Source organism: Alosa pseudoharengus, unplaced genomic scaffold (genome assembly GCF_046254945.1).
Source record: "Alosa pseudoharengus isolate Yale_2024_CS ecotype anadromous, Long Island Sound unplaced genomic scaffold, YU_APseudo_1.1 YU_APseudo_1.1_scf_10, whole genome shotgun sequence".
Classification (NCBI taxonomy): domain Eukaryota; kingdom Metazoa; phylum Chordata; class Actinopteri; order Clupeiformes; family Clupeidae; genus Alosa; species Alosa pseudoharengus.
This window is the reverse complement of record NW_027468565.1, coordinates 23,780,659-23,803,145: the sequence shown is the minus strand read 5'-3', so window position 1 is coordinate 23,803,145 and position 22,487 is coordinate 23,780,659. Positions and strand designations below refer to the sequence as shown.

Here is a 22,487-nt window from a genome sequence, read left to right as displayed (position 1 = left end):
TTTATAAAAATATAAAATAAACCACCACTTTTCATCCGTTTTGTTTCATTTTCATTACCATTTCTAACACATGCATACAAACAGCGGTAGTGTTCACACAAGACAGACCATACATGGCAGTCTGGCCTTAAGCATTAGTAAAATTGGCTATAGTAATATTGCATTGAGTTCAGGAGTCACTGTTATGAACAAAAATAAATGCAGGTGGCTGGTGGGGTGGGGGTCTCAAACACCAACCTGATTATTTTGGGGGTCGTGACTCAATAAAAGGTTGAGAACCACTGCTCTATGTGACCCTGTAGTATGAGTTCTTATCTCATGTGTATAAGTGCACTGTGTGACCCATATTTCCAATCCACTGCCCACCACACAGATCCAGAATTTGGGGCTGTACCCGGTGGAGGAGCTGCAGATTACTGTGGAGATGTCGGCTGTCACCAGTGGCGGCAACCAGCTCCTGCATATCAGCCATTTCCACATAGACCAGGCAGGACACCCTGCAGAACGCATCAGTCATTTCCACATAGACCAGACAGGACACACTGCACTCTACTTAAGACACAGCCACAGAGATCAAGCAGGATCAGATTTGTCCTTATTTGTTTGCAATGCATGAGGTGGCAGTATGCCGTGTTTATGTATGATTGTGTTCATGTGTGTGCTCATGATTGTGCTTATGCTTCCATAACTGTTTCTTATCAGATGGCAGGCTCACACTGCAACCCCTCCCGCTCCATCCCTCCGACACGAGCTTTACCTGAAGACCTGTCTCTAACTCCACAGCTGGTGAGGACCTCTCTCTCCCTTTCTCTCTCTCACTCTCTCTCTCACTCCACAGCTGGTGAGGACCTCTCTCCCTTTCTTTCTCTCTCTCACTCTCTCTCTCATGCCACAGCTGGTGAGGACCTCTCTCAAATTATTGGCATGACAAATTTGACAGTTGAAATTTGACATTTGTATCGCCAAAGCAATTGTTACATAAATATATCAGGACATAAGCAATTCCACAGGTATATACAAGGGGTACATAGACAAAGTGAATTGTAAACAGAGATGTGTACATACAGAAATCACTCAGTGTCTCTCAGCTGGTGACCGGCAAGGACATATTGGGCAGCAGTAATACAGCTGTCTGTGTCCTCTCCCAACAGGTACTGTATAGTCGTTTGTTCGGGTTTGGTAGGTCATACAAATCAGGGATTTTGTCTTAATTTTGGGAAGTAGTTATTACGAATTTATTGGAATTTTGGCCATTCTGTTAAAAAAGTGTAATTCAGTTGCAACAACATCATCTCTGCACTTCTGGAAGCCGGATCTTTTTGTTTCATCCTTTCGTTAGGGTCAAATAGCACTGCATGTGTTTTTGATTGCCAATATTCGTCATAAATGGCTTTTATGACGAATATGGTTCTCTCCCTCTCATGCCACAGCTCAAGTCTTTGAACAAGTTGCAAATGCTTTGGTACATCCATGCAAATGAATATTTACAATTCTCTGCTATTTCCTACATTATCAATTGTTCTAGGGATAGTTTGGTGATTTACCTAATCTTCGTTCTAGCGGTGATTTTCCAAAAGTGTTTAAAGACTCATCTGTAGTATCTACAGTAACTAATAGTATCTAACTAATTAGTTCTCGAGTCACAGTTTGTATGTGGTTATTGTTAAATGTATGTGGCCTGTTGCTAATATTAGTATGTTTATGTAGGTAGGCCATATGACTATGTTGTTTAACTGTTAATTCTTTTATGATGTTTCTTGTTATTGTTGTATATCACTTTGGACAAACGTGTTTGCCAAAGAACCATAACCATGTAGTCAAAGTCAAAGTCAAAATATCTTTATTTGTCTCCCCAAGGAGAAATTTGTTTTGGACGCTGAGAGAAATTGCTGCAAGAGTTACAACAGAGACACAAAACAAGCACAGGGTTAAAACAATTACAAGACAATGTACAGTAAAACATCCTGTTGTGTGTGCATATGATTCCCTCATGCCCATCACTCAAACTTCCCTGTTGTTGTTCCTCCTTCAGAAGCGCTCCAACAGTGTTCTAGTTGGAGCAGAACTCATACCTCTCTCTTCTCCCCCTCACTCCCTCCCTTACTACACAGCTGGCTGGTTAGGACAAGTGCCTTCCTCTCCCTCCCTGCCTTGAGTTCACCTGGTTTAGTTATATTTCTCTTTCAGCTCTTGTTTTCTAGCCCTTTGTGGGAGCTCTGTGAGGACCCATGGCCTGTGTGTTGTCCGTCCTGTTGTGTGTACATATGTTTCCCTCATGCCCACTCAAACTGCCTTGTTGTTGTTCTTCCTTCAGAACCGCTCCAACAGTGTGGCCCTGTCTGTGCAGTGCAGTGTGATCTTACCTGCCCAGGCCCAAGTCGGCGTGTCCATCGGAGGATGGCTTCATCTCCACGCCTTACTGGCTGTGAGTCCCCCTCCCCCAACTCACTCTTTCTCAGGGTCACAATCAGGGTTGGGGTGAGGGTGGTGATTTGGGGCTGCTGTCTCTGGAGAAATAGTGAACCTGTGCTGTTGGTGCTCTTGTTCAGGTGCAGTTCAGGAAGCTGGAGCTGGTTACGACTGCTTCAGTGGAACTCAACCCGGCCAGCCCAACTTTCCTGCATGAAGCTCGGCCAACACGGCATGTATGTGTGACCCATGGGGGGGGGGCATGCCAATTTTTTCTGTTTGATAACACTTAACAGCAGGTGGCTTATCGGCTTTATGGATGGAGTCCTCAGTGGTCCAAGGTGAGCAAGAGAGTGGAGCTGCTCCGATGTTCCTGCTTACATTGCCTCCTGCTGTTTAAAAATCGGCACTGCATCAAGATCATCTGTAACAGCCTTTCCACAACAGGAGCACAATAACCAATAACAATAATCTCCTGGGGCGATGAAGCTTTGCTCTGGCAACTCAGACTACAATGTGATCTGATCTGTAGGAGTTTCTCATTTGTGTTGATTCCCCCAGATAACCCTGGAGATTAGAAAAGAGGAAGATTACAGAATTCCCATCTGGATTATAATCGGGAGCTCGCTGGGAGGCCTGCTGCTTTTAGCTCTGCTTGTCCTGGCGTTATGGAAGGTGAGTCGTTTCATCAGGTGTTATCACTCATACAGTCAAGTAATGCTACAGGACGTGCTCAAGGAAGCTACAGGACCTGTTTGAGGAAGCTACAGGACCTGCTTGAAGAAGCTAAAGGACTTTTTTTATGATAGTCTGCTTGAGGAAGCTAAAGCAGTGTTTGTGATACAGTCTGCTTGAGGAAGCTAAAACACTGTTGTGATACAGTCTGCCTAAATTCAGGCGTGGGCCAGGGCGTTTGAGATTTGAAAATAGGTAATTATATATATCAGTTCTTTGAAAGTTACTGATGACTTCAGGCAGACAATTTCCTTGCTTTAAGTCCCGTGTCCAGAGGCCACTGCACCTTATTCCAGTTTGGGAAGCCCTGTTCTCACTCTTGAGTTAGTGAAGTTATGTGTTCTGTTCTCACATTCTAACTCGTGAGGTCATGAACTTCCTGAACGTTTTCCCTTTGTTTCTCCAGCTTGGCTTCTTTCACCGGCAAAAGCGAAATAAAGAAGAGGATGAAAACCAGCTGACCAATGAGAAGACACCAGAACAGTGATAACCCCGGTGACTACACACCAGCTGACCAATGACAAAACACCAGAACAGTGATAACCCCGGTGACTACACACCAGCTGACGAATGACAAGACACTAAAATAGTGATAACCCTGGTGACTACACACCAGCTGACCAATGAGAAGACACCAGAACAGCGGTAACCCTGGCTACCACATGGGTTTTCTTTGGCTCAGGTATACAGATGGGAGACAGTGTACATGGGTGTGACCTCTGCCTACCACACAGCCAATTAGCACTTGTTGAACCCTGCTTATCCAACCACTCAGGCTCCTTACCATCTTGGCCTCAACCTAGGACACCTTCAAGAGATGCAGAAGGTCCCACTATCCTCAGCTTGTAGCACCTGCCTTAAAGGAAACCCACTCACTTGCAGAACAAGATGAGAACATTCAAATTGAGGAGCCTTCGCATCACAGCCTGCCTCTGGCAGCAGAGCTGTTGGTTGGCCGGTCTCCAAAATATATTTGCCAATGGTTTGAAATCACTGCCGAGAACTTGCCATGTCAGATGAATGCCGTTGACAAAACAGTGTCAAAAGAGTAATATGGCAAATTGCACTTTTAGGTTATTTAGGTTATGTGTGGTGAGGAAAACTGTTGGACGATGGGTGTAGTAGAGTGGACAAAAGGCTCTGTATGTTTCTGTGCGAGAGGTAATCTTTTGGCTTCATAATAGCATAAACACCCCACCCCCACTGCACCCAATGCTCAGACACCACCAGACTACCCATGATGCTTCTGCCAGGCCACATGCACACTCCAGCTCCAGCACTTCACAACCTGATATAAAACATGGGTTTGAATGGAATTATAATGTATTGTTAGTTAGTTGTATACTTTAATATAAGCCATGTTCGAAGTAAGCTGCCATACCAGACATTCAAATACAAGGCTGAGTCACACAAGACTCAGACTTCATCCATCGGCCTGAAGGATCAAGAACTATGAGGGCTGTAATGTAACTTGCTTTTAAAAACACTTTGCTGACCTAGCTAAAGTTAACGCACAGTAGCACAGTCCTCGGCTTGGAATCTGCTATCTTCTTTGGTTGACTTCATGTGTAGTGAGTGAGGGGTCACATAATTGATTATTTGTGGATGAATTATCTTTTCAGAAATGTATGTTATATTGATGCACTTTTCAATGTATATTAAGACAAACTTGAAGAATGTAAATAACTTATAGTGTTACCCACTAACACAAAAAGGGAAGCACAGTTCACAATGAGAGGCATTATTATTAAACTGTACAAACATCACCTATTTTGCAAAACTATTATTACCTTGTGCTTTTAGTAGACAATATGATAGTGTGTGCCACACAGCCACATTGCAGTACCCTACATTGTGCATGCCCTATGTACACAAAAGTGTGTGTGTTCATTATGAGTCTCTAAACGTCCCACAAAGGTCCTGTGTGTGGGCGATGGCAGACATCTCACAGGCTAGTTTAAGAGAGCTAAGCCTCTCCATTTGATGGAAGATGTGCAATGAAGCATCTTAGGTAAGACCCTTACAGCTGGCATGGCTGGTGTGAAACCCATAGAGCTGGCATGCAGACGTTTCTGTTTGCCCCCAACATTGTCTTCAAGGCAGCGCTGCCTGGAAGGTGCTATGGTAAGCCAGGAGTTAAGGTTGGGGTTAGGTTTAGGATAAGGTGCCTTTAAGTCGACGTTGGGGGCATAAAACACCATCGAGCCATGCAGACTGAACGCTTGTGGCCAAGCATCATCTAAACAAATGGCTAGTTCTACTGTTGCTCATCTGTCAGGGTTTTTCTGTTGGAAAATGCACAAATGTGCCTCTTTAACAGTGGTCATGCTGTGTTCAACTACAAACAACACGGAATTCAAATCCAAGCCCTTCTGCAACTGAATGTTATTTAAAACTAGTCGTAAGGTAAGCCCAGTCTTAAAGGTCTGTTTGATTCCTCCCTTTCAAACTAAAAACTCAGCCGAGGACCCAAAAGTGCAGACAGCACAGTCTTTGTGTAGCCTTAGAGACAAATCTACAGACAGCACTCTTTGTGTGGCCTTAGAGACAAATCTCAGTGAGCCTTATGATGCATTCACATATAATTTTCATTTCTGTCTGTAGTACAGAGACCTGGTAGCAAAACAGCAGTATGCTGTTATACAGTATAAGTCCACACTAATTTCTCTCTCTCACACACACACAAACAAACAAAACACACACAGGCGTCAGGAGTCGTGCTATAAACTGAGAAAGGAGCCAATGATGAGGTCTCATTTATTAAGAAAACAAACAGCTGTAGTGTGACAATCCATCTCTGCTGGAGCACAGACAATGACCATGTCCTCCCACCCTGAGAGCACAGACACTGACCACGTCGTCCAACACTGAGCACAGACACAAATCAACATGACAATCTCTCCATGACAATCTGAACACTGGTGGGAGTTTGGCGATGTAAGGATAATATATATAAAGAAAGTCAGTCCTTTGGTTGTCAAACCTTTAAATTAAAATCTCTCATTCATAGCATCTTAGATGTGACTGTTAATTACAAGGTCCCCAAAATAAAAAAAAATAAAATAAAGGAATAAAGACCAGGCAAACCAACCCAAAAAGTTAGCAATAAATAGAACACATTACTGTTCCGCCTGGAGTTGTATTCCATGTGTGGGGAAGCAGACCTCTCCTCCACCTCAGCACGACACATTCAGGCGGTACAATCTCAAGCAACAGGGACACCATGGCTGGTGAAAAGGGGGGGGTTCCACATTCAAAGCAATGCTCAGCACATACACATACACTTTTTCTGTCTTCCTGATCCTTCACAATGACATGGACACACTCGAATCCGTTCTCACTCTTGACAGCATGAAGGATGCTGTCTCTCTGAGGTGGCTGTCTGTCTCACACACTCTCTCTCTCTCTCTCTCTCTTTGACACACACACACATGCTTGCGCGCGCCCTCTCGCTCGCTCACACACACACACACACACAAGCCTGATCACCAAAGAGAGGAGAGGAGAGGAGGAGTGCTTAGAGGGGAGGGGAGGAGAGGACCTTTTGCGCCTCTGCATTCAACACACAGACGAAGCAAGCACTCCATGGCAACTCAAGTTGGATTTCTTTTGTCCAATAGTTGATTTTCTGATAAATGATTTTCTGATATAATTTAATAAACATTTTTTTTAAAACAAAATATTCCAAAGTATGTATTTCAAATATACCAAAGGATAATCATAAAACCAGTTGTTAAAAGCTAAGAGCAGCCTGAGTAGGCTGGTGGTGCAGTGGAGGTCTCTCCTGCTGCGGCCATCTGGAGGTCAGCCCTCACAGGGGTCAGACAGCGCTGGTGGGGACATGACCTGGCAGGTCACACCTCTCATACACACCCCTGTTAAAGGACACACCAGTAACCCGGGATGAAGTGTGCAAATGGCTTCCAGACACAACACATTCATCTGGGTGGGAACGAATAGCGAGCTGCCACTACAGCCATTTCACCAGACACAGGCCCTCTCTCTCTCACACACACTCACACACACACAGGAGAATGCACCTGGCACAGTCCTCTCACACACAGACCCACCTGGCTCAGTCCTTTAAAACAAGCAGTCCTTCACACATGAGCCAGGTGTGTGCATTTTAGACATATGGCAAAAAGAACCAGAAAACAGCATCTTCAGCACCACTGGATTTAGTAGAGCGTGGGCTCATAAAAAACAAAAGTCAGCTGTGTGGCAGAGGAACTCTAGGCCAACGCGCTCTCGTATAAAAGAGTCACCGTTTCAGTGGAACTCCACAAACTCCTCGAGCGTGCGTGGGATCTGGTTGCGGTAGGTGATGTGGTGCTGCCTCACGGCTCGAGCGGCCAGGCACTTCAGGCTCATCTTCATCTGCGTCTTGAGCAGGATCTCGGAGACGCCGGTGGTGCTCTTGTCCAGCGGCGTCTTCTTCTGCTTGTTGGTCATGTCCGTGTGGGCGCCGGACTCCACCAGGCTGATGATGATGGCGTGCAGCGTCAGGAAGTCGCTAATTGGCCGGTTGTACTGCACGATGATGTGCAGAGGGCTGTTGCCCTCGTTGTCCACGGCGTTCACCTGGGCTCCGCAGTCGAGCAGCAGCTTGGTGACTTGTGCGTTGGGGAAGCTGCACACGTCGTTGGTGTGGAAGTCGTCGACGGGCGTGCTGGAGCTGATGGCCAGGTGCAGCAGCGAGGAGCCCTCTCGCGAGCGCGGGTCCAGCTGCAGCAGCTGGTAGACATGCTTGTTGATGCAGGCGCGCTGGGCCGTGCTGCACTGCGTGTGCGTGGAGATGCAGAGCAGGTAGAGGAAGGTGAAGATGTTGGACTCCAGGTTGTCGGTGGCGGCGGGCAGCTCGGGCTCCGGTGTGCTCTCCATGCGGGCTATGCTCCGCTGGATCTCCAGCACGCTGCAGCTCAGCACCTGCTCCACGTCGGCCGGCTGCACCGTCTCCTTCAGGTGCACCATCTGGGAGAACACCTGGGCAAAACGCAGCAGGTCCTTGTGCGTGTTGCGGTTGCTTCTCTGGCGCAGGTGCAGCGCGTGGAGCCACAGCTTGATGCAGCGGTCAAACTCCATGTTGTCTGCGTAGACGGCGCCGCGGTAGATGATCGGGTGCGACACGTCGATGTTCTCAGAGCCCAGGATGCGCTCGCGCACCTTCAGGCCCTCCATGTGCAGCGCGTCGTGGTCCAGTCGGATGGCCTCCAGCTCAGTCAGGCTTTGGCACTCGCTACGGCCGCCGTAGGCCGGCACGGGGGGCAGCTGAGGCTTGACGACGGGGCGCTCGTGGTCGCGCATGCGCTCCAGCATGGCCAGGTACAGGTAGTGGTAGGTCTTGAGGATGTCGTAGTACTCGCGATCGTTGGCAAAGGAGGCACCGAGCAGCTCGAGCGCCTCGATGCGGCTCTCCGCGTCGCAGTCCGTATGCTGCAGCAGCAGCTCCACCACGTCCGCCTTGCAGCTCTCGGCCGCCACCTTCAGCGGCGTCATGCCGTGGCCGTTCAGCACCATGGAGGCATGTCGCTGCACCAGTGCCTTCACGATGTCCAGGTGGCCGGCCTCGGCAGCGAAGTGCAGGGCGGTGGCACCACAGTGGGCCTTGGCGTTGGGATTGGCTCCCCGCTCCAGCAGGAAGTCCACCACGTCCGAGTGGCCCTTGTAGGCGGCGATCATCAGGCAGGTATTGTCGTACTTATTAGCAATGCTAATGTCCGCCAGGTGCTCAACCAAGTAGCGTACAATGTCCAGGCGTCCATCGAAGCAGGCGGCTCGCAGCGGGGTGGAGTTGGTGACGGTGGTGTGGTTGACATTGGCACTGTGGGACACCAGGAGCTGAACCACCTCAAAGTGACCCGCCCCTGCAGCGCACCACAGGGCCGTGGCTCCATCAATCACGTACCTGACAAACATACAGACACACATCAATCAGCCTGCCGCCAAAAACACGACCAGGAAAACCTCGTAGTGTTTTACTCATGACAGGATACTGGATGTCACAAAAGTCATAGAAATAAAAAACAACAAATACTAACCCATCAAATCTTACAGTGCCCGTCTGTTCCGTGTCCACTCTGTAGTGATCCAGAAGAAACCGCACAACTTTTTCATGACCGTTGCGAGCAGCTATAATGAGCGGGGTGGACCGCTGGCCGGCGAGATGAGTTACATAGTTGAGTAAGTATCGCGTTTCGGTCTCTGAGTGGTTCAGCAGCAGTGCGGCTAATGTCAAGACTCTGCCCTCGCTAGCCGCTTTGTAAACATACCCGGCCAGCGACTCCATTCAGGACAGTGGCACTTCCTTCGTCTCCACAAGTATCGCCCACGGGTTGCACCGATAAGCAGCTCGCCTCCCATTAAAATGTACAATCAAGATCAATAACGCAAGTGAAAGTCACTGGTCCACCGATTTTCTGTTGAGGCGAGGTAACATCTTTGCAGGTTAAAAGTCGTTCGACCAAGCTTACGTTAATCAGTAAACATCAGCTAGTTCAAGTTAGCCTGTCCGACCTGTTTGGCTGGATAGCCAACAGGAAACGGTGCTGGTATGATAGCTTAACGTTACTCGAAAGTGTCTCGTAAACCGTTAAACGAAAAATCGCACAAATTTAATGAATCTTGCAAGAGTTCACTTGCCTCATCCACTCGAGTTGTTAGCTTGACAACTTGTATGGTTTGCTTTAAACAAGCGTCTAGCGAAAGCTTGTGTCTGGAGCTAGCAAGCTACCAGCTACGAAATATTAGCTTAGTAACTATCACCACGACCGAATCCTAATGTTAGCCTGTGAAGTAGCTGCTACGGTCTTTGCTGTCAAACCTTTCGTTTAACGACTCTGCGTAATTCACTTGGACTACATATATTATACTATGGTAACGTGTCCGATAAATGCAGGTAGATAGCTAGCCAGTAACTAGCTTCTGACTTGAGATTAAAACACTTCCAGCTACCTTTAACCTTTGCCACCAATATGGTGAAGCTGGTGAAAATCACGCACAAGAAACCCCGGAAGTGTACGTCTCGTTTTCCGATTCTCCGACGATACATTTTTGCCTACCTATCTTTCCTATTCATCCCTGTCAGTGCCTAATCTATCGAAATCACAATAAAATAATGTGTTACACCGTGGACACTCTCAGGTATACTTACCAAAACAAATAAGTGTGTGTGTTTTTTTAGAAGCTTTTGGTTGTGCCACCTGGCATTTTTTGGGTGGTGAAATTGTAAATAGGCTACTCTAAAAATGTATTAACCCCCTGTAAATGTTGCACATAGGGTTGCCACCTGTGTCTGACAAAAATCCTGGACATGTTGACCATCCAATCGACCTTTTTGTTTGTAAGCAACGGCGCCTTTCGCACATCTAACCCAAAATAAAAACCGTCATTCTAAGCGACAATTGTATAGCTAAAATTAGTAAGAATGACAATTTCTAGTTATTTGTTTAGTTAATTGCTTTATTTAATAGCAGACCTTTATTATTAAGTTATATTTTCAACAGTTTTTAGTTGTGGACACCTGGGGGCAGTATTGAGAAAAAAGGGGGAATACATAATTAGGTTCTGCTTTTTTGCTTATGTGGAATAAACTTTCCTTTCTCTGTCTCTCCTTGTCCCACACACTCCATCTCCACCTTACCATTTCTAATGAACCTCCACGGTGTGTGCCCCCACCATTTTTGTAGAGCCAATAAGGCTGTGCATACGTTTATGGACGTAGGCACGCTTCAATTAAACTGAAATACACATTTTGCACATCATGTACAAAAATCCGGGACATTCAGTGTCCAGGATTTTTATTTTTATTTTCCTGGACAGACCATGAAAATCCTGGACAATCAGGAAAATCCTGGACAGGTGGCAACCCTAGTTGCACAGCCATTAAGACTTTAACAGTCCTCCAACTTCAAAAAAATGCATTCTGTCCATTTTTAAAGATTATTTTGAAAACAAATTTAAAAGCCTTATTTGTCAATGCCTACTCCTCTACGTCCAAGCTGGGTTTTGTTGCACACTGCACAAATGCCCAACTGAAAAATCTGTTTATGGGCTGACCAAAATAAAAACAATTCTGGACTTTGTTTGGGTGGGCAAGACACAATGCTTAGGCCACCCTGGCCCCTGCCCTGAAACTGTCAGCTTTTTCCATGTTAGGTAGGGCCTAGGTACAGTATGTCACTCACAGTAAAAGTTATCTAGGCCTATAGGTTAGAGCTATTCACAGTTATCAGATTTGTTAATGGCAGTGAAGATGAGCAAACATTGCTTAGGAACTTTTCCTAAAATTCATCATTTTCAATAGGATTTTCCATAAAGGACCGAGGCCAGGGGTTTTCAAATTGGGTGAATATGAGCCTCCCTACATACAGTGCCCTCCAGAATGAATGGCACCCCTGGTGAAGTTAGTATAAAAACAGGTATAAAAAATAATCTTCTGGTGATCATTATCTTACAATGAAAATATTGAGGAAAAATCCAATCTTGAAGGGAAGCAGTTATTCTGAGAAATAATCTTATAAAGAAATACATATTTTATACATTTGCTTCCCTTCAAGGTTGCATTTTTCATCATTGTTTTTATTGTGAGATTGAGATAAATCACCAAAAAAAGATTTTATTATACCTTTTTGCAGAGCATCATCAGCCCCGGTCCACGAAAATACAAACTTTACATAATCATGGTCATACTTCCTACATTTTTGTTTGGCCCAGTCTCCTCTCTTACCATAGATATATGTACTGTAGTCACTAAAAAGCGATACATCTTTTAAACCCACAAAGAAAACACGCACAATAACACGCAGCAGTACAGCACAGTACAGATGAGAGCCGTTGTGCTGCACCTCCCTGAGGCTCTTTGGCACCCCCTAGGGGAGGCATGTCTCACCATTTGAAAACTGCTGGCCTAGGCCTATATGGCCAGTGTTGGGAGTAATGCGTTACAAAATAACGCGTTACTGTAATTCCACTACTTTTAGTGGTAACGAGCATGTAACGAAGTATTTTTGTAAATCCAGTAACGCAATTACAATTACTGAAATTTCAAAGAGTTCGTTACTTGCGTTACTCTGTTGATCTTGAATGAACGACTGCAGACAAGATGCACATTTGCTGCTTTGTCTCCCGACCTTAGCTGTGTTTCCAGCGATTGTGTTGCATGTTTAGATTGCAGATGCATTCTTTAGGCTACAGTTAATAGGAGCCTCCTCACATTCCTCCTTATTTCGGATTTATGCTAAACATTACGCTACAATTTAAATGGGCATCTTAAAAGCCTTTTCCCTTTCGTTTCCATCTCGTAAGCTCCACTACTGTAAAAGCGCATTGTTGTTTATCTCCGCTCTTTTTCGCCTATTGCGCAAAAGCCTCGTTATATCAATTTCTCATTCTTACAACATAGCCACGCCACAACACACATAGGCTACGGTAGCCTATATATAGCCTTGGCACAAGCAAGCACACGTTTAACTCGAGAGGAAAATGCAGATTTCACTTACCAGATAAAGAAACCTCCAAATAGCCTACCGTACATAACAGTGACTTGAGTTATTTGCACAGTAGGCTATGTTTACATCGGAATTGACGTCCATGGTGTTATGGATTCATTTGTCTGCGACGGAACATGCAACTTCTCTCTGGAACACCTTATCAGATGAAGAGTAACCTTCTGCATAGTGCGCGACAATCCCAAACTCTCGGATGCATTAAAACTTATTTCGGTAGGTCAGCACTTGTGCAGCGAAGGCTTTTCCCAAACTGGTGGTGCTTAAAATGCTATATAATACAACTGTGTTCAAAGCAGGATGACGATAACCTAAGGTAATGTGTGTGTGAGCAGACAATAACTGCTTTGAAAATAGGCCATTTAACATTGTTTCACATTACATCCCATTGAACGAATTCCATGTAGCCTACAGAAGGATTGCAATAATAATGATAATAATAACTTATTACTATATTGCAGAATTCAGTGTCAGTGCACCACCATGCATACTAGTAGAAGGCAAGCAGTAGGCAGTGTACTGTACATATCTATCAAACTACCTAGATGGTGAGGGTGGCGCAAAACAAGGTCAGGGAGGCCATGCATTGTAGAATGTTTTGTGGTCGGAAAAAGTTTAAGAACTCATACACAAGGCTATTGATTTGAAGGGCAGTTGAAACTACAATAAATAAGTCCAAAAATTAGGTTTATTGTGTGTGTGACTGTTCAGTACTGTTCATATTGACATTTTAAAAGCAGACTTAAAAGTAACTCAAAAGTTACTTTCTCTAGTAACTAATTACTTTTGATATACAGTAATTGGTAACGTAATTTAATTACTTTTGAAAGAAGTAACTAGTAACTGTAACTAATTATAAATTTTCAGTAACTTGCCCAACACTGTATATGGCATTGTGTCATTGACTACAAAGTTTCAGATTAAATGGATGTTCAGAATATTATGAGACATGTTGGTGTATTATCATGTTTAGAGCCTAAAACGTGTTGCTATTAGGCTAACATACAATTAATCATGAAAAACAAATAGTCTACAATATGCTTAGTGGTGGCCATCAGTGATAACAAATAGTCTATGCTTAGTGGTAGCCACCAACTGATCATGGAAAACAAATAGTCTATGCTTAGTGGTGGCCATCAGTGATAACAAATAGTCTATGCTTAGTGGTGGCCACCAACTGATCATGGAAAACAAATAGTCTATGCTTAGTGGTGGCCACCAGTGATAACAAATAGTCTATGCTTAGTGGTCACCAGTGATAACAAATAGTCTATGCTTAGTGGCCACCAGTGATGTGTGGGCTGTCCAACCTGGGTCAACCCACTTATTGCGTTTGATCACACCTTCCCGCTGGCAATTCTCTAGCAATTTTCTTGTGCAATAGGCTACTACACATGCTCCACCATTCCGCATGCTCCACCATAGTCTTCTTCTCATTTCTCGTATTCATCCTCTCTTCCTTCCTTATATCCTAGCCCCTCCTCCTAATCAATCATGTGAAAGAAACGAGGAAGCAATGCAGTACGAATGGAAGGACAGACAGATATGAGACATAAGATATTCTGCTCACTGACACATCACTTTGAAGAGAGGTCAGTTACTGATGATGCGGCAGCTTCACCACCTTGTCATAATAGTGTACGGAATTAGGGAATAAGATTAATCATCAAAACATTATTGCGTATAATCAGAGTTTGGTTGAAACAATAAATGGAATTTGTATGCTGAACCGACCCAAAAACAGCATATTAAAAAAAGTTTAAATTATTTCAACCAAATGGATTTCTAAATCTGTGGAAATCGCAGAGAATATTGAAGAGAAAATCGCAGAGAATATTGATCTACAAAAGCCTAAAAACATCCTGTGAACACATAGAATGATTTGGTAATGATACTGTGAATGAGTTAATCTTTGGCTGTTCTCAGGACGAGTGATTCTTATTTAAACACAATCCATTGGCAAAACAAGCATCAACTTTTTGAAGTTGTCATTGTAGTTGATGATGAGTCAAGCATATTATTGCGCATTCTGACTGAAAATGCTTCTATGTAAGACGCACCTCTGCTTCCTCATGTATCTGTTCTCTCTCCTTTCTCTTCTCTTCTGGTAGCAGTTAGACAGATGAGACATCCTCGATGACGTCAAGCTTTTCAAGGGCACAAGCCGGAGGACCAAGGAGAGAGGAAACAAATAAGGTCATGAGATGAACCCATAGTAGGCCAGTACACACAGGGAAAGTACCAAGCTGGTGCACACAGAAGACTTACAGGGGAAGCATTAGGCTGGTGCACACATAAGACTTACAGGGGAAGCATTAGGGTGGTGATACCAGAGAATGTCTAATAAGGGGAGAACCTTCACTCTCGGAACGCTTCCAGTGTGGTACTGCATCTAGGGGCGCTCGCGGGCGAGTCCAGAATGAATGGAGGTCTATGGAGCTGTACCCCTCATAATCCACTTTTCTCGGGATATCATTTTTTTTCAAATAAATTGAATATTGTATTCGAAAGGGTAGGCAAAGACAATACACTTGGTTGAGTATTATATTTTTTTAAAGTCACTTAATTGTTCTAAAAAGCCTGTCAAACGTGTCAATGACGTCATTCATTAGCATGATCATAGCATAGCATAGCATCAATGCTAGCGTGTTATGGGCAACAACGACCCAACCTGTAAGAAAACGAAAGGACATGACTCCAGGATTATTTCACTTTTGATTGATAATCCATATCCATTTTGCGAAAAATAAAATAAAATCTGAGGGTTTCAGTTGTTAAATAGGTGAAAACAATAAATCTAGCCATGTAGCTCCATAGGACCCCATGTATTTTGGACTCGCCCGCGATCGCCATCTAGGTGAACTCTGGTGAACTGCAGCCAAATTCGGTTTGTATGGGATTAATAGAGAGTGGGGAGGCTCTCCGTAGACGGGCTCTGGTGATACACATAAAGGACTTACAGGGGAAGCATTAGGCTGGTGCACACATAGGCCTTACAGGGGAAGTATTAGGCTGGTCCACACATTGGACTTACAGGGGAAGCATTAAGGGGGCTTCACATTGTACGTGCAGGCGGACTTTCCTGTTTCCGTGGTGCTAAGCAGATGAGAGCTAGACTCCTCCTAGACGGGATACCAGTCCATTGCAGGTATCCCCCATCAAAAGCTGGTACCCATTTTACAGCTGGACGGACTGAGACAATGCAGATGACGTGCCTTGTCCAAGGGCACGACATGCAACATCAAGTCATCATCTGGGACCCGAACTAGGCTGGTGCACGCATTATACTTACAGGGGAAGTATTAGGCTGGTGCACACATTGAACTTACAGGGTGACTGAGGACACGTTTTGGCACAACTGAAGCACTCACCCATCAGAAATGGATATACAAACTTCTAGACAAATACGGAAGTTCGTCACTACGCTAGTGCATGGTGCATTCATGGCACCTGGGAATGACAAAGATGCCCCCCGTGATTACTTTGTTTTTCCCACAGCAAGTGTATGTGCTTTTCCGTCGGAATGTGTGATAATCATGGATGCCACAACAAAGGTTTAAACATACGCTCACTAATCCTAAATAAACATCTGTAGGAAAGATATGCAGCTTTCAAGTGACAAAAACGGCAAATTCCCAAGTTCACATTAAAACTGTTGGACATGAAAGGCCACATGGACTACAAATGAACTACAACATGACGACAAAAGTGATGACGAGCCCCTAACTGGCCAACTCTGTTAGCAAAATCTAGCCCCAGTTTCCCACCTCTGACTCACAGATGACGTGACGTGAATGATGCGCAATGATGACGTTTTAACTGGTAAAAAGGTTTTTCCGATGCCCATGAACGCTAGGACAGAGCCTATTAGGCTGGTGATACACACATAGGACTTACAGGGGAAGTATTAGCCTAGTGGTATACATAGACCGTTTCTCAATGTCCTTCAAGGAATCCTTCAAGGTTGCTTTTTCAAGGATGTCATCGAATCTTGTTGAAGCACTGTTCCAATGTCAAGCATCCATCAAATTCTACTAAGGACGAAGTCCTTCATTTCACAGAATTTTCAAGGATGCCTGTGTATCCTGAGTGGGCTTGGAACACATTGGCACATTTATGGAGGATTTCAAAAGTGTACTTAAAGCGATGGTTCGGAGTAATTTCACCCTAGGGTCCTTTGCACCATGACCCCGAGCCAAACACCCTCCCAGAACCTTGGTCGAACCCTTGGTCGAACCCTGGTCGAGTAGCGCTATCAAAAACTAATGACGTTCTGCAGTCGTGATGGAACCAACTTTTATCTCGTAAATTACCCCACTAATAATGCCCTGAATGGTACAAAACTTCTGCAGTAGTACAACTACGACCTTTAGTCCAATAATGAGGCATTAGAAAGTTTGTAAGTGCACCAGGAGTTTATTTAAATAAAACTTGCCTGATTATCTGCTACTATACCGCTGCATCGACGTTTCTTCCGTGATTTGGGAAAAGCTTGTAAAAGTCCTGGCAGGAAGCATGCATAAGGATGTAGATCCAGGAATGCAATAATATTTTGTTCGTAGTCCAGTTTGCAACAATTATTAGTTATTACTAAGTTGTAAACACTTCGAAAAAAAATATTTAAAACTGGATATACCAAAAAACGTTGATGTAATCGCTTCCTGCAAGGACTTTTACAGGCTTTTCCCAAATCACGGAAGAAACGTTGACGCAGCGGTATAGTAGCAGATAATCAGGCAAGTCTTATTTAAATAAACTCCTGGTGCACTTACAAACTTTCTAATGCCTCGTTATTGGACTAAATGTCGTAGTTGTACTACTGCAGAAGTTTCGTACCATTCAGGGCATTATTAGTGGGGTAATTTACGAGATAAAAGTTGGTTCCATAATGACTGCAGAACGTCATTCGTTTCTGACGGCGCTACTCGACCAGGGCTCGACCAAGGGAAAAAAGGTTCTGGGAGGGTGTTTGGCTCGGGGTCATGGTGCAAAGAACCCTAGGGTAAAATTACTCCGAACCATCGCTTTAACAAGTTCAGTTCACTATGTATTTAAATGTAAAAATAGTTTGTTTAATTTTAAATGAACATGAACATAGGACTTAAAGGAGAAGTCTGTATTTGAATATTATTAATTATAGTTTGAGCTTTATTTGTCTGGTAACTATATTATTATTATTATTATTATTATTATTATTTTTAGCTTTTGAAAATGGGCGGGTGGCTTCATGGAGGATTACAGCTTAACGTTTATCCTCAGTGTACAGCACTTCCCCTCTTCCGTCCCTCGGATGATGCGTTAACAGGGAGAACATGCAAATGGTGCTTATGGAATTTACAGCAATTCAAAAATAACCTTCAACTGCTGGAGTGGAAACCAAAACCACAGATATTGGATGTCATTTCAATTCAGCGTGTGGTGGGATACGCATACATTTCTGATTTTGAGAACAGAGAGAGAACTGCTCCTGTTATCCTTTATGAAGTAATTTTTCATCAGCAAAATTCTCAATCACCGCTTGGTTGAATAGGATCCGGGATGCAAATCAACACAAACCGGTCTGAAAAGGTACTCTTAAAGGATGTCTTCACGGCACATGGCAAAGGATGCTATGGTACAATACGGAAACGACCCAACTCTGTACCATATAGGTTTGAATTTCTTTACTTCTTTATTACTTTTACATTGAACCTTTACATTTTCTGTCTATATATTTCCTTTAGTTTATGGAAATGCAGCCTGAATGAAAAGATAAGGGAATGGTCCAGTGGGTTAAAACTATCAAAGGATTTACTTTGGATAAATGTATTTGCTTAGTGCAACACGTATAGCCCAAACAGGGAGAGACCAGATGTGTTGAGAGGCTTGTTGTGAGGAGGGAAGATGAATACTCATGATTGTTTTCTGTTTGGCAAGTTATTCTTCTCCTGTAGAAGCCGAGTGGGCAGGCTAGTCGCTGTTTGCTCACACCCTGCCCACACTAACCTTTCCTCCCTGTAGCAGGAGACTTGTTTGGTGAGGATTTAACAGAAACAGATCGGAGGGGATTATAGTTTGTTTTTGCACTGCAGGGGTTGAAAAAGCTCAGCATTCAAACATTGCAAAGGGATTAGCAGGCAATTCAGCTGCCACCCCAAAACTTGAAATCTTGTCCTCTCAGTGAATAACAAGTCACTCTTGTGACGCAGCATGGTCAGGGATAAATGCAGAGACCAAATTTCCCTCACGGGATCAAAAGAGTATACTTATACTTAGAGCAAGCGTTGCATATGGGTACAGTGTTTCAGTACCATACATGCAGATACACACGTACATAACATCACTACAGAAAAAAATCACAAAACTTAACACACACAGACACACATGGGATGGTGCTGATAGATGACCAAAGCAGTTGTGAGCGAATGGGGCTTTAACGCTGCAGATGAGGGCTTAGAGCTGCAGATGAGGGTTTAAAGGGGAGGTGACCGGGTGTCCCAACCTCCACCTCACGCCAGCCCTGACCCCTTGCCACGGCTGGGCCCGTGCTTCCACCTGCTGTTGGAAAGATGTACTGCGGTCTAGAGGCTCAGAGCTACTCTCTTGAGCACTGCACTGCCGTATCAGATGCTCTGAGCTTTTCCTTACATGCACAGAGAGCTGGCCACAGTTTTGCAGGTCCAATACAACCATTTTTTTGTTTTGTTTCAAATTGTTGTACCTCTGGTTTTGGAATACAAGTTGTGTTGATTTTATTTTTTGCTTGCTATTTCATGTGATGGCTAACTCTGATTGATATAAGATTTGTATTTGAAAGTGTTGATGTGGTAGGTATCATAACATTTTGCAAGATGTAACCTAAATGTAGAGGCTCATTTGTTGATATCAAGGAGGAGAAGGAACCTCCCAGATTATGTTCATACTGGCCTTTCCCAAGCTCCATGGCTCACTGTTCTGTATAATGTCGGATGTGGCAGACTCGGCCTCCCAGACGTGTCCTTGAGGAATCCGCCCTTCCACTTAAACCTCTGGTTGTACTTCACCATGCAGAACTGGCTGCTTTACTGTGGAAGGGCAATTGTCATAGTGAGTACTCCCTCTTATTAATGTTAGATTTGGTTTACTTATTTGTCTTGCACTACGTGACACTGCGTGCCGTCACACCTGTACTACATGTCCAACGCTAAGTGATTGTTTATTTGGTCAGATTATGTGTCCAGTGGAGTGGTGTCCTCCGAACAGGCCCAGCCCTGCAGACTACATCCACCTGGCCTCCAACCTCCTCACTGCTCTGCTGCTACTAAAGGTACTGACCTCAGCAGGGTGTACCGGTATGTGTGCAAAAGGAACATTATCTGTGCTCCCACACCCATACAGCTACAGTACCCTTCCCATCTGCCCTCACACCGCACACACCTCTATGGAGCCCTCAGTGCCTGAATTTCCTATGTGACTGACTGCTGTTTCTTGTGTGACTGAGAGCTGTTTGCTGCATAGGTTTCCTGTGAGACTGCAGAGTTTCCTGTGTGAGTGACTGCTGAGTTTCCTGTATGTGACTAAGTTTCCTGCAGTGACATATGTTATCATATGACATATGATGACATATGATTGACATGCAAATGAGCGATAGAAAACGTATTAGCGCAAATTAAGACTGACTGACTGACTGACTGCTGTTTCCTGTGTGAATGCAGAGTTTCCTGTGAGAGTGACTGCTGTTTCCTGTGTGACGGACTGCTGTTTCCTTTTTAAGATCACCCAGCGGAGCCCCAAAATGCTGCCCCACTCTGCCATGCAGCTGAGCATCATCATCTTTGCCATGGGAACCAGCATGCACCTGGTGGGTGACTCTATCACCCAGCGCCTCATCCTCAGTGGGTACCAGCCACACCTGCCCTTGCGGGAGAACCCTATCATCCAGAACGTCACGCCCAAAACACTGGTACCATAGAACCCTGTCCCTGTCATCACGCCCAGAACACTCGTACCATAGAACCAAGCCCACCCCCAGTCCTCTGCCCTGGACTGGACTAAAGTGACCTGGAAATGTTCTGTTTGTTTCAGATTTACTCTTTTGAACTTGTGTCTTACTATGACGAGGGCCTTGGTCATGTCATGTGGTACGTGATACCCAATGTTTTGCAGTGCATACTTTGTGATTTGTTTAGAATCCAAACTTTCTCTGTTTCAGTAACTGCTCTTCCTCTTTTTCAGGGGAGTCCCCTTCCTCCTCATCCTCTTCCTGTACTTCACTGGCTGCTTCACACACAGCGAGGAGGAGAGAAGCATGCCGTACTCAGCCTGGCTACTTCTGGGGCCTAGTGCTCTCTTTTACTGGTCAGTCCATTTGCAGTAGTTTGAACTGCAGAATAGCATCATCCATTATATTTAAGAGCCATCCAGAGACAGGATATGTTAATCCAGAAACATTTGTTTAAATAAATCTAGATACAGTATATTAGATGCTTAAGAGTAGTGGCTACGCTACTATGTGTTATGGGAAACTGTGTTTATGTAACAAACTAGGTGGTTCTGCAGCATGTAATTTACAGTAAATTGGAAAATGACACAAAATGGGGGTTTTGCCCCCTGGGTACAAGCCTACATTTTCCCAGACTCACAAGTCTTTCAGTGGATTTGAATCTTGTAAAATGAACTTCTTTTCCAGACTTGCACAGTGGTAGTTTGTGGTAGGAACATTCAGATGTTCTCTGTCCAAAATCCACATCTTGATGTTATAGCTAATATCCTAATATATTTTAATCCTAATAATCTCCTAGGTATAACCTAACCCGCCTGGCAGAGGTTTCCACAGGGATTTTTGTACTTTCTTATGCTGAAACCTGCTGCTAGATTACACATATGTGTGCGGGAGGGTGTGTGTTGTCTGGGAGGGATAGAAGGGTGTCAGTAAATCATTGTCTGTATCTCTTAATACATGTGCTGTATATGAGGTGGGTGAGTGTGTGTGAGAGAGAGAAAAGAGAGAGTAAAATATATGTAGGGGATGGGGGGTGTTTGTTTGTTACATATTTTATTAATTATTTATTCTTTTTAAAAGCACTGATCAGGAGTGGCACCTTGAATTTCATTGTTAATACACTGTATTTTTTGCAATGACAAATAAAGCTAGGAGAAGCCCACCCCTAAATTCTGAGCATTTCAGTGAACAATTCTATGTAAAGAATTTTGTTTTCATTACTGGCCTGCTGTCCAAGCTGTCCACATGTCAGGCAGGGGGCTTGAGAATAACACTCAGGCTCTTCTCTTCCTGTTCCCAGGTGCGTGATAACCAGCTCTTCTCTTCCTGTTCCCAGGTGCGTGATAACCGAGGGGCAGATCTTTATTCTCTTCACCTTCACTCTGTTCGCCATGGCGGCCATGGTGGTGCAGCAGAGACACAGAGGCTTCGGCCTCAACAGCAACGGGCTCTTCCTGCTCTCCAGCTTCTCCGCGGCCATGGCTCTGGTGGTGCTGTGGGTGGCCTTCCTCTGGCATGACCCTGTCCTGCGCAAGAGGTACCCTGGGGTCATGTACGTGCCCAGGCCACGGGCCTTCTACACTCTCCACATCCTAAAGACACACCAGCCTCACGGGTACCCCAGCTCTCAGGGCTGATGCTGCGCATCCTCCCCCTTCCCCAGTTACCCCAGGGCACCCGAGAGGTCCACACCCGTGCCCCATTTACCCCAGGGGCCTCAGAGAAAGTGACTGGTGGAGGGCAGGCTGTCAGGAGCCTCTGCAGTCTTCATGACCACAGTACATGCCCACAATGGCCCATAATGACCCAAAGCCCATAATGACAGGGCAGCTCCTCCCCTGAAAGGTTTTAATACTGAACATTCCTCAGACTGAGAGACA

General features: G+C 44.7%; 3 protein-coding genes across 3 annotated transcripts in view; 2 read left to right on the top strand and 1 right to left on the bottom strand.

Moving 5' to 3' along the window:
• Positions 1–4,910, top strand: part of itga11b (integrin, alpha 11b) — a 50,237-nt gene extending 45,327 nt beyond the window's left edge. The window contains exons 25-30 of the mRNA XM_076267955.1: positions 374–487; positions 703–786; positions 2,315–2,425; positions 2,550–2,645; positions 2,971–3,084; positions 3,551–4,910. Coding sequence (XP_076124070.1) covers positions 374–487; positions 703–786; positions 2,315–2,425; positions 2,550–2,645; positions 2,971–3,084; positions 3,551–3,631 — 600 coding nt within the window. The 3' untranslated portion in view covers positions 3,632–4,910. The remainder of the gene's footprint in view (positions 1–373; positions 488–702; positions 787–2,314; positions 2,426–2,549; positions 2,646–2,970; positions 3,085–3,550) is intronic.
• Positions 4,911–5,884: 974 nt separating this feature from the next.
• Positions 5,885–10,107, bottom strand: fem1b (fem-1 homolog b). The gene is made up of 2 exons (XM_076267945.1): positions 9,183–10,107; positions 5,885–9,049 (listed from the first exon to the last, which is right to left on the bottom strand). The coding sequence occupies exons 1-2, from the start codon at positions 9,428–9,430 to the stop codon at positions 7,414–7,416; spliced, it is 1,884 nt and encodes a 627-aa protein (XP_076124060.1). The 5' UTR covers positions 9,431–10,107; the 3' UTR covers positions 5,885–7,413.
• An 8,299-nt stretch (positions 10,108–18,406) lies between these two features.
• LOC143138264 (ceroid-lipofuscinosis neuronal protein 6-like) lies at positions 18,407–22,244 on the top strand. The gene is made up of 7 exons (XM_076298765.1): positions 18,407–18,414; positions 19,604–19,712; positions 19,834–19,932; positions 20,380–20,568; positions 20,691–20,746; positions 20,841–20,963; positions 21,944–22,244. The coding sequence occupies exons 1-7, from the start codon at positions 18,407–18,409 to the stop codon at positions 22,242–22,244; spliced, it is 885 nt and encodes a 294-aa protein (XP_076154880.1).
• Positions 22,245–22,487: the final 243 nt, after the last annotated feature.